This window comes from Podarcis muralis, chromosome 17 (assembly GCF_964188315.1).
Source record: "Podarcis muralis chromosome 17, rPodMur119.hap1.1, whole genome shotgun sequence".
NCBI lineage: Eukaryota > Metazoa > Chordata > Lepidosauria > Squamata > Lacertidae > Podarcis > Podarcis muralis.
In genome coordinates, this window is record NC_135671.1 from 4,217,379 (window position 1) to 4,230,139 (window position 12,761).

Genomic DNA, 12,761 nt, shown 5'->3' on the forward strand with positions numbered 1-12,761 from the left:
CTTGGTTCCCCATCAGATTTTTAGAGAGAGAGGGAGCACTATAAGTTCCTGTCAGAGATCGACTAACCCTAACCCTTTTCCCCACCACATTTCTCAGAGTTGGGTTATAACATATACATGAGTGGCTTGAAATACAGGAGGGTTATTCTCCCCCTGCATTTCAAGGCACATTTTTCTATTGATGCACAGACCAGAGAAGGGACAGGGATGTTTTCATTTGTCATTTGGAGAGGGGAGACACAAGAGCGGTGTGTCTCAGTGCTGCTCTCTCACTTAAAGAATGCTCACCCCCAGGGAGGCATGCCTGACACCAGCTTGTTGGGGTGTGTGTTTTTCCTGCTGTAAATCTTGTTATCTTTGTATGCCCCACAGATGCTTCAGTCAAGTAGTTAAGCTCACAAACACAAAACAATTGTTTTAAGCAAAGTTGTTTTCTTGGTACAAACAAAACACACACTTTATTTACACACTTTATACAGGTTACATGATGCCTTCTCTCTCTGAGCCCAGAGAGGGCCTTTTGCTTCAAAGTCCTTGCTGTGTTAAGGTTCACAGCTAAGTCCAAATTCCATTTTTTAACAGCCTTGCAACTGATAAGAGTTTTCTGAGTTCTGATGTCTGATAGTTTTCCAACTTCTTTCTTAGACGATCTCTTCAAAAGGTCTTCCCTCAAATCCACAGTTCCAAAAGATAGCCTTCAACAATAACTGTTATTATGACCCATACAGTATGTTGTAAACTGAGCCCTTTTATACAGAAAGTTAATTACCAAATGTGCCCAGTAACTCAAATGTGCCCATTTGACTCATAGAGATTTAACCCATTAACTGCCTTCCTTAACACATCTGTATCCAATTGTAGGTGCCAGGTGCTGGGTCCCCCCTTTCTACCTTACTCGGTCAATTCCCATTTCAATGCTGCTTGCTCTCTCTGAGGCATTCACTCCACTGGTGAACTGAGCACTCAAAGAGAGAGGCAGAAGCAACTTTTCCACAGCACTGTTGGCTCATACAGCAGCCACCCCACAATTCTGTGTAAATAATTAAGATAAGGTTAATATCGATATCTGAAATCAAAGCACAGAACAGGGAAGGAACCCCATTTGGCAGAACAATCGTTGTTAAATTTTGACATAATAATAAATCATTAAGCAAACAGAGTAAAATGCAGAAAAGGGCATACCCAGCAGGAAGTTCTCCTGTGCAAACTTCCTTACAATGGCCAGGCAGTCTTGTGTGGGAGAATGTCCGGTAGACTGTATCCTCAGTGCATATGTGGGCGCGCGGGCGCGTGCCCACACACACACACACACACACACACACACTTACACAGATGGTATTGTTCTTGCGAGGGGATGTCACTTCCATAAGGTCTTGGAGACCCTTAAGATGAAGGCTTCATCCAACATTTTAGTTGATGGAGTATCCTTATTGATTTCTGTTTCAGTCTAGGATTCATGAAGATCAGGATAACAGCATGGCCAGAGGAATATGAAGCTATCACATTTAAAATAAGTATGAGTGCCCAAGCATCTGTAATGCCTATCCAGTTGTTCAGTATGCCCAGAATTTCCATGAGAAAACTAGATATGTAGAGAATGAAGAAAGAAGCCAGGGCTTTGATGGCATTTAGGTGAACCTCTGTGCTGGCATCCCTAGCACTGCTTTGTAGAAGGTTTTTGTGTCTCCACAGAGAAGTTAGTAATAAGATGGACGAGGACAGAAATATCATGAAGGGAAGGAAATTTGGAGCAGTATATAGGAGGGCAACATACCAACAGTCGTTAGACATTTTAATTTCCGAATCACTGTTATTGCTTGGGAATGATTCAAATAGATTACATTTAGTCATTTTGCTACTGCCTATTACTGCCACAGTGGTGGTGATTGCAGAGAAGCCCACAGTCCCCAGAAGCAGCCAAGGCACCAGCCCAGGGAATCTCCGCTTCATTTGCAGAAAGAGAGGGTGGGAGAAGTTAGCAATTTTTACACAGTACAAGACACTGAGCCAAGTGGCAAACCAAAGGTCAGTAGTAGTAACAAATGTCCAGCTGCTGTAGCGTGCCATTTTTACATCCGTTGGTCGAACAGCGTCCAAGAAAAAGAGCTTGAATATTGCCGACTGTATCACAACTTCATGAAATAGAAATCTGAACAAGCCAAGACAACTCAGGATCATGTCAGCTGGGGAAAGTTTTCTGCTTCTATGCCAGTCAATGAAGTTAACCATAGCGATAAATCCATTTCCCACCATTCCTATGAGAGTTTCAATAACAAGAAGAATGAAGGTGAACAATTCAGATGAGGTTGGCATATTTCTGAGCACGTAATAAGAGCGTTTCTTCCACTATAATGTTGAATATTAGCCCTGTCTGCTGTTGATGCTTCCCTTTATATGACCAGTGTAGAGCTCAATCTTTCCGCCTTTTATCTATAACAGAAATGCTTGCAGAGAGAGGAAGGAGCTATTTTCAGTTGTTGATTCTCTTCAGATGCAAATCACACCTGGAAAGATTCTATTACTAAATCTGTATCATCTGTCCTGTTGTCTTATTTGCAAATTCTACAGAGGTGCTAAATATCACCTTTGCATCTGGCTTAGGAAACAGTGATGCATGACTCTTTTTTGATTTGTTGATTTTGAAGAATGTTTGTTCAACAGTATTACTATTCTTAATCCAGCTGAAAACATATTTATCTAATGACTTAATAAGTTTATTGTGTTTGCGAGGGAAGTTGTTTTGATTATTTGGATAATTTTTTTTTTAATAATATTTATTAGGCATTTACAATTATAACAATATCAAAAACAAAACATCCCAATTTAGAATCTTATTTTCCATATCATCTTTCCAGGACTTCCCCTCCCCTCCCCCTCTTGCATTCCAATTCTTACAAATAGGTTCAGCAATTTTTTATCCCAGATTTTAAACTCAGTGTCATTATCCCAATTTAAAAATATTAGCCCACCTCCTAAAATCGACTTAGTCCCTTCCACGCGTTCTCCCCTTTAATATACATAATAGATTAAAATATAATATAATAAAATGTAGTTTTACACCCTTTGGATTCCAAATTTCCCTCCCCCTTTCCCCGGTTGCGTCCCCAATATTTCTCGAATCTGATGTCTTCCTGTAGCTCCCACATTTTTTTAAAAACCATAGTCCTTTACCAGTCATTTTTAATTTTGTATATCCAATCTTGGAAGGAGTCTATCTCGAAAGGGCCCATTTTTCCCATCCAGACTTTTTTATACTTGGGAGTGAAAACTCCAGTTTTACTTCTTTATACTTTTTCTGGATGTTCCAAATGTTCCCGCTTCCAGCTTTATCCAATTGTCGATTGTTCTTGTTGTTCTTGTTGATCTGTCTCCTCTTTTTCCCGTCCTTTTCTTTTCCTATTTTCCTGCACAGATGTTCCAATTCAAAAAGTCTCTGAATTCCTCTGCAAAGGCTCTGTTATTCAGGAACCAAACATCGGTAGATAAATCCATTGTCTGCTTTACATATGTAAGCCTCTGTAGCCAAAATAGTGTTCCATTTCTGCAGTTTCCCAGGAGATAAAGAGTTCTGTTCAAATTCAGTGCTGACAACTTGTAATATCCCTCAGCTCCTCTAGGTGACTTGCAATAACTCAGCTCCCTTCCAGATCACAACCAGCAATCATAGTAACTTAGTATTCCTTGTTTTAAACATTCTAAATCCAAATTATAACAAATGTAACCGGTAAAGTCCTTGCAACAAAGTTCTTTTTTGTTCTTCTGCTTTGACAGCTCTTTGACAGCTGTCAAAACCTCTCCTTGTCTTCTCCAGGCGCTCTAGCTAAAACGCTCCCAGGTTCCGTGGGGGGGTTGCTTTTAAATTCACTTCCACTATTCTCCTCCAGCTCAGTCTTATAATTTTCCATCGCGAAATTTAATAACTTTTTCAAAATAGGGTTGCACTCGATCTTAGATGTTAAGTCCTTTGCTTTAACTCCTCTACAACAGGGGGGGGGGGCTGACTTCCTTTTTACGCACTCCCCGCTCGTTCCAAATTTTTTATAAATTTTGTCCTTTTTAATCCAAGTTCCAATTACTCACGGGTTATACTTTAGGTCCGAATTTCCAATGGAAGAAGTCAGCGCTCTCCGTCGAATGGCATGCGGCTTCGCTCGGCAGGGGAAGCGGAGTACTCAAAGCACCCCCCCCCTGTCACCCGTTCCGTAGCCTTTAAAAAGGCTCCTTCGCGGGTCGAGGGGGGCTTAAAAGGTGCCAGCCGAGTCACCATGCCCATGGGTTTCAGCGCCCATGGTTTTTGAGGGTCCCCGCGTCGCCGGCGCGGGAGGACCCAACCCCTGCCGAGCAGGCTCCCTCCGGAGCTCGGAGGGAGTCCGCCATTCGGCGATGGCGCCAACCCATCAACCTTTTCTACAGCTTATTTCTGTAGATGATGATATTAATAAAGTTGGGATAAGTTGATGGAAAAAGAGATTCCAATTTTGACACCACATTTCTCAGACTTAGGTTATGACATACACATTAGTGGCTTGAAATGCAGCGAGGTCATTCTCGCCACTGCCTTTCAAGTCACATTTTTTTGCTAATGCACAGACCAGAGAGGGGACAGAGATATTTCCAAGTGATGCACTTTGTCGCTCCACACTGGCAACCCTCACAACTCTAATATAATGGCTGCCATATGTGCATGCACAACAGCATACACACCTCACATTAACGGTGTCTCCAGGCATGAAGCAAACTCCTCTCCCTGTGCCACCTCCTCCATTTGTCGTTTGGGGAGGGGAGACACAAGAGCAGTGTATCTCAGTGCTGCTTTCTCACTTAAAGGATGCTCTCCACAGGGTGGCATGCCTGCCACCAGCTTGTGGGTGTGTTTTTTCCTGCTGTAAATCTTGTTATCTTTGTATGCCCCACAGATGCTTCAAACAAGTGGTTAAATTCACCAACACAAAAGAGTAGTTTAAGGAAAGTTGTTTTACTTGGTACACACAAAACACACAATCTATTTATACATATACACTTTATTAAGGTTACATGATGCCTTCTCTCTCTGAGCCCAGAGAGCGCCTTTTGCTTGAAAGTCCTTGCTTTGTTAAGGTTCACAGCTAAGTCCAAATTCAGTTTTTTCAGAGCCTTGCAACTGATGGAGTTTTCTTAGTTCTGATGTCTGACGGTTTTCCAAGTTCTTTCTTAGGCAATATCTTCAGAAAGTCTTCACTCAAATCCACAGTTCCAACAGATAACCTTCAACAACTCCTGCAGTCTCCTACCAGGACTCACAAAGCATTTTGTAAGCTGAGCGCTTTTATACAGACAGTTAATCGCCAAATGTGTCCAGTAACAAAGACAAGAGAGTCACAAAATGCCTACAGCTGCATTGTGGGGCATGAGTAATCTCTACTGACTCATAGAAAATTAACCCATTAATTGCCTTCCTTAACACATCTTTATCCAATTTTATGTGCCAGGTGCTGGGTCCCCCATTTCTACCTTACTTGGTTCATTCCCATTTCAATTGTGTTTGCTCTCTCTGAGGCACTGATTCCACTGGTGGGGGAATGGGGAAGGAACCGCCTTTGGCAGAACAATCGTTGTTAAATTTTGACATAATAATAAATCGTTAAGCAAACAGAGTAAAATGCAAAAAAGGGCATACCCAGCAGGAAGTTCTCCTGTGCAAACTTCCTTACAATGGCCAGGCAGTCTTGTGCAGGAGATTGTCTGGTAGACTGTATCCTCAGTGCATATGTATGCACACACACACACACACACACACACACACACACACACACACACACACTTACACAGATAGTATTGTTCTTGCGAGGGGATGTCACTTCCATGATGTCTTGGAGACCCTTAAGATGAAGGCTTCATCCAACATTTTAGTTGATGGAGTATCCTTATTGATTTCTGTTTCAGTCTGGGATTCATGAAGATCAGGATAACAGCATGGCCAGACGAATATGAAGCTATCACATTTAACATAAGTATGCGTGCCCAAACATCTGTGATGCCTATCCAGTAGTTGAGTAGGCTCACAATTTCCATGAGAAAGCTAGATATGTAGAGAATGAAGAAAGAAGCCAGGGCTTTGATGGCATTCAGGTGAACTTCTGTGCTGGCATCCCTATCACTGCTTTGTAGTTGGTTTTTGTGTCTCCACAGAGAAGTTAGCAATAAGATGGACGAGGACAAAAATATCATGAAGGGAAGGAAATTTGGAGCGGTATATAGAAGGGCAACATACCAACAGTCGTTAGACATTTTAATTCTCGAGTCACTGTTATTGCTTGGGAATGATTCAAATAGATTACATTTAGTCATTTTGCTACTGCCTATTACTGCCACAGTGGTGGTGATTGCAGAGAAGCCCACAGTCCCCAGAAGCAGCCAAGGCACCAGCCCAGGGAATTTCCGCTTCATTTGCAGGAAGAGAGGGTGGAAGAAGTTAGCAATTTTTACACAGTACAAGACACTGAGCCAAGTGGCAAACCAAAGGTCAGTAGTAGTAACAAATGTCCAGCTGCTGTAGCCTGCCATTCTTACGTCCGTTGGTCGAACAGTGTCCATGAAAAAGAGTGTGAATATTGCCGACTGTATCACAACTTCATGAAATAGAAATCTGAACAAGCCAAGACAGCTCAGGATCAGGTCAGCTGGGGAAAGTTTTCTGCTTCTATGCCAGTCAATGAAGTTAACAATAGCAATAAATCCATTTCCCACCATTCCTATGAGGGTTTCAATAACAAGAAGAATGAAGCCGAACAATTCATATGAGGTTGGCATATTTCTGAGCACGTAATAAGAGCGTTTCTTCCACTATAATGTTGAATATTAGCCCTGTCTGCTGCTGATGATTCCCTTTATATGACCAGTGTAGAGCTCAATCTTTCCGCCTTTTATCTATAACAGAGATGCTTGTAGAGAGAGGAAGGAGCTATTTTCAGTTGTTGATTCTCTTCACATGCAAATCACACCTGGAAAGATTCTATTACTAAATCTGTATCATCCGTCCTGTTGTCATATTTGCAAATTCTACAGAGGTGCTAAATATCATCTTTGCATCTGGCTTAGCAAACAATGATGCATGACTCTTTTTTGATGCACTTTGTCACTCCACACCGGCAACACTCACAACTCTAATTCAATGGCTGCCATTTGTGCATGCACAACAGCATACACATCTCACATTAACAGTGTCTCCAGGCATGAAGCAAACTCCTCTCCTTGTGCCACCTCCTCCATTTGTCATTTGGGGAGGGGAGACACAAGAGCAGCGTGTCTCAGTGCTGCTCTCTCACTTAAAGAATGCTCTCCCCAGGGAGGCATGCCTGGCACCAGCTTGTGTGTGTGTGTGTGTGTGTGTGTGTGTGTGTGTGTGTTTCTTCCTCCTGCAAACCTTGTTATCTTTGTATGCCCCACAGATGCTTCAGTCAAGTGGTTAAACTCACCAACACAAAAGAGTTATTTAAGGAAAGTTGTTTTACTTGGTACACACAAAACACACAATCTATTTATACATATACACTTTATAAAGGTTACATGGTGCCTCCTCTCTCTGAGCCCAGAGAGGTCATTTTGCTGCTTCAAAGTCCTTGCTTTGTTAAGGTTCACAGCTAAGTCCAAATTCAGTTTTTTAAGAGCCTTGAAACTGATAAGAGTTTTCTGAGTTCTGAAGTCTGACAGTTTTCCAAGTTCTTTCTTAGACGATCTCTTCAAAAAGTCTTCACTCAAATCCACAGTTCCAACAGATAGCCTTCAGCAACTCCTGCAGTCTCCTACCAGGACCCACACAGCATTTTGTAAACTGAGCGCTTTTATACAGACAGTTAATTGCCAGATGTGCCTAATAATAATAATAATAATTTTTATTTATACCCTGCCCTCCCCAGCCAAGGCCGGGCTCAGAGCGGCTTACAAGCAATAATAAAAACAAGTTGAATGATTACAACTTAAAAACAAAATTAACATACAACATTAAAATATTGAAACATTAAAATATTAAAATGTAGCCTCATCGGAGGAGGAGAAGCAAAGGAAAAAAGAAAGAGAGGGAGGGAATCAAATTGGCTCCAAGCCAAAGGCCAGGTGGAACAACTCTGTCTTACAGGCCCTGCGGAAAGAAATCAGATCCTTCAGGGCCCTGATCTCATGAGGCAGAGTGTTCCACCAGGCCGTAGCCAGAGTTGAAAAGGCCCTGGCTCTGGCTGAAGCCAATCTAACTTCCTTAGGGCTCGGGACCACTAGGGTGTTGCTATTTATGGACCTTGAGGCTCTCCGTGGGGCATACCGGGAGAGGCGGTCCCGTAGGTACAAGGGTCCTAGGCCGTGAAGGGTTTTAAAGGTCAAAACCAGCACCTTAAATCTGACCCTGTACTCTACTGGGAGCCAGTGCAGTTTGAAAAGCACTGGGTGAATATGCTCCCATGGCAGAGACCCCGTGAGGAGCCTCGCTGCAGCATTCTGCACCTGTTGGAGTTTCTGGGACAGCTTCAAGGGCAGCCCCGCGTAGAGCGAATTACAGTAGTCAAGCCTGGAGATGACTGTCGCATGGATCACTGTGGCCAGGTCAGGGCGGGAAAGGTAAGGGACCAACTGTTTGATGCGGCGAAGGTGGAAAAATGTCGCCTTGGCTGTTGCTGTAACTTGCGCCTCCATGGAAAGGGAGGCGTCAAGGATTACACCCAAACTCTTAACGGAAGGCAATGGCACTAATTGGGCCACCCCAAGAGAAGGGAGTTGGTCCCTCATCCCCATGCCATCCCGACCCAGCCATAGGACCTCTGTCTTCGAAGGATTTAGTTTCAATCGGCTCCTACGAAACCATCCAGCCACAGCTTCCAAGCATCTGGTCAGTGTGTTCGGGGCCAAGTCGGTGTGGCCATCCATCAGCAGATAGAGCTGAGTGTCATCAGCATATTGGTGAAAGCCCAGCCCAAAGCTCCAGATAATCTGGGCAAGGGGGCGCATAAAGATGTTAAAAAGCATTGGGGAGAGAATTGCGCCCTGCGGCACTCCACACACCAAGGAATGGCGCAATGACATTTCCCTCCCTAGTGCCACCCTCTGTCCCTGACCAGAGATAAAAGAGCACAGCCAGTTACGGGCTATGCCCTGTATCCCCACGTCTGCGAGGCAGTGGTCCAGAAGATCATGATCGACCATGTCAAAGGCTGCTGACAAATCTAAAAGTATCAGCAGTCCTGACCCGCCTCGATCCAGTTGTCTACGGAGATCATCTGTTAGGGCAACCAGAGCCGTTATATAACAAAGATAAGAGAGTCACAAAATGCCTACAGCTGCATTGTGGGGCATGAGTAATCTCTACTGACTCATAGAAAATTAACCCATTAATTGCCTTCCTTAACACATCTTTATCCAATTTTAGGTGCCAGGTGCTGGGCCCCCCATTTCTACCTTACTTGGTTCATTCCCATTTCAATTGTGCTTGCTCTCTCTGAGGCACTTACTCCACTGGTGGGGGAATGGGGAAGGAACCCCCTTTGGCTGAACAATCGTCGTTAAATTTTGACATAATAATAAATCGTTAAGCAAACAGAGTAAAATGCAAAAAAGGGCATACCCAGCAGGAAGTTCTCCTGTGCAAACTTCCTTACAATGGCCAGGCAGTCTTGTGTGGGAGAATGTCCGGTAGACTGTATCCTCAGTGCATATGTGGGCGCGCGCGCGCGTGCGTGCGTGCACACACACACACACACACACACACACACACACACTTACACAGATAGTATTGTTCTTGCGAGGGGATGTCACTTCCATAAGGTCTTGGTGACCCTTAAGATGAAGGCTTCATTCAACATTTTAGTTGATGTAGCATCCTTATTGATTTCTGTTTCAGTCTGGGATTCATGAAGATCAGGATAACAGCATGGCCAGAGGAATATGAAGCTATCACATTTAAAATAAGTATGAGTGCCCAAGCATCTGTAATGCCCATCCAGTAGAAGAGTATGCTCAAAATTTCCATGAGAAAGCTAGATACGTAGAGAATGAGGAAAGAAGCCAGGGCTTTGATGGCATTCAGGTGAACCTCTGTGCTGGCATCCCTAGCACTGCTTTGTAGAAGGTTTTTGTGTCTGCACAGAGAAGTTAGTAATAAGATGGACGAGGACAAAAATATCATGAAGGGAAGTAAATTTGGAGCAGTATATAGAAGGGCAACATACCAACAGTCGTTAGACATTTTAATTTCCGAATCACTGTTATTGCTTGGGAATGATTCAAATAGATTACATTTAGTCATTTTGCTACTGCCTAGTATTGCCACAGTGGTGGTGATTGCAGAGAAGCCCACAGTCCCCAGAAGCAGCCAAGGCACCAGCCCAGGGAATCTCCGCTTCATTTGCAGAAAGAGAGGGTGGGAGAAGTTAGCAATTTTTACACAGTACAAGACACTGAGCCAAGTGGCAAACCAAAGGTCAGTAGTAGTAACAAATGTCCAGCCGCTGTAGCCTGCCATTTTTACGTCCGTTAATCGAACAGCGTCCCTGAAAAAGAGGTTGAATATTGCCGACTGTATGACAACTTCATGAAATAGAAATCTGAACAAGCCAAGACAGCTCAGGATCATGTCAGCTGGGGAAAGTTTTCTGCTTCTCTGCCAGTCAATGAAGTTAACGATAGCGATAAATCCATTTCCCACCATTCCTATGAGGGTTTCAATAACAAGAAGAATGAAGCCGAACAATTCATATGAGGTTGGCATATTTCTGAGCACGTAATAAAAGCGTTTCTTCCACTATAATGTTGAATATTAGCCCTGTCTGCTGCTGATGCTTCCCTTTATATGACCAGTGTAGAGCTCAATCTTTCCGCCTTTTATCTATAACAGAAATGTTTGTAGAGAGAGGAAGGAGCTATTTTCAGTTGTTGATTCTCTTCAGATGCAAATCACACCTGGAAAGATTCTATTACTAAATATGTATCATCTGTCCTGTTGTCATATTTGCAAATTCTACAGAGGTGCTAAATATCACCTTTGCATCTGGCTTAGGAAACAGTGATGCATGACTCTTTTTTCATTTGTTGATTTTGAAGAAAGTTTATTTGATAGTGTTACTATTTTTAATCCAGCTGAAAACATATTTATCTAATAATTTAGTATGTTTATTGTGTTTGTGTGGGAAGTTGATATGATTATTTGGATAATTAAAGCAGGGTATTTAATTAGCCGGCCAATAGCCGGAGTGTCTAGAATTACATTTCCTAAGGAAAATGGAAACTAGGGGAATTAAACATCACAAAGCTGAGTATTGGTGTTTGTCAGTCTGGACTTTTTCTACAGCTTATTTCTGTAGATGATGATATTCATAAAGTTGGGATAAGTTGATGGAAAAAGAGATTCCAATTTTGACACCACATTTCTCAGACTTAGGTTATGACATACACATTAGTGGCTTGAAATGCAGCGAGGTCATTCTTGCCACTGCCTTTCAAGTCACATATTTCTGCTGATGCACAGACCAGAGAGGGGACAGAGATATTTCCAAGTGATGCACTTTGTCACTCCACACCGGCAACACTCACAACTCTAATTCAATGGCTGCCATTTGTGCATGCACAACAGCATACACACCTCACATTAACGGTGTCTCCAGGCATGAAGCAAACTCCTCTCCCTGTGCCACCTCCTCCATTTGTCGTTTGGGGAGGGGAGACACAAGAGCAGTGTGTCTCAGTGCTGCTCTCTCACTTAAAGAATGCTCTCCCCAGGGAGGCATGCCTGGCACCAGCTTGTTGGGGTGTGTGTTTTTCTTCCTCCTGTAAATCTTGCTATCTTTGTATGCCCCACAGATGCTTTAGTTAAGTGATTAAACTCACCAACACAAAACAATTGTTTTAAGCAAAGTTGTTTTACTTCGTACACACAAAACACACACTCTATTTATACACTTTATGCAGGTTACATGATGCCTTCTCTCTCTGAGCCCAGAGAGGGCCTTTTGCTTCAAAGTCCTTGCTGTGTTAAGGTTCACAGCTAAGTCCAAATTCAGTTTTTTCAGAGCTTTGCAACTGATGGAGTTTTCTGAGTTCGGATGTCTGACGGTTTTCCAAGTTCTTTCTTAGGCGATCTCTTCAAAAAGTCTTCACTCAAATCCACAGTTCCAAGAGACAGCCTTCAACAACTCCTGCAGTCTCCTACCAGGACCCACATGGCATTTTATAAACTGAGTGCTTTTATACAGACAGTTAATTACCAAATGTGCCCAGTATCAAAGATAAGAGAGTCACAAAATGCCTACAGCTGCATTGTGGGGCATGAGTAATCTCTACTGACTCATAGAAAATTAACCCATTAACTGCCTTCCTTAACACATCTTTATCCAATTTTAGGTGCCAGGGGCTGGGTCCCCCATTTTTAGCTTACTCGGTTCATTCCCATTTCAATTGTGCTTGCTCTCTCTGAGGCACTTACTCCACTGGTGGGGGAATGGGGAAGGAACCCCCTTTGGCAGAACAATCGTCGTTAAATTTTGACATAATAATAAATCATTAAGCAAACAGAGTAAAATGCAAAAAAGGGCATACCCAGCAGGAACTTCTCCTGTGCAAACTTCCTTACAATGGCCAGGCAGCCTTGTGCAGGAGAATATCCGGTAGACTGTATCCTCAGTGCATATGTATGCACACACACACACACACACACACACACACACACACTTACACAGATGGTATTGTTCTTGCGAGGGGGTGTCACTTCCATGATGTCTTGGTGACCCTTAAGATGATGGCTTCAT

The 12,761-nt window shown here is 43.0% G+C and overlaps 1 protein-coding gene across 1 annotated transcript; it reads right to left on the reverse strand.

Annotated features, from left to right (window-relative positions):
- Positions 1-1,383: 1,383 nt before the first annotated feature.
- LOC144326006 (taste receptor type 2 member 8-like) lies at positions 1,384-2,229 on the reverse strand. The gene has a single exon (XM_077921594.1). The coding sequence runs from the start codon at positions 2,227-2,229 to the stop codon at positions 1,384-1,386; it is 846 nt and encodes a 281-aa protein (XP_077777720.1).
- Between the last annotated feature and the right edge of the window lie 10,532 nt (positions 2,230-12,761).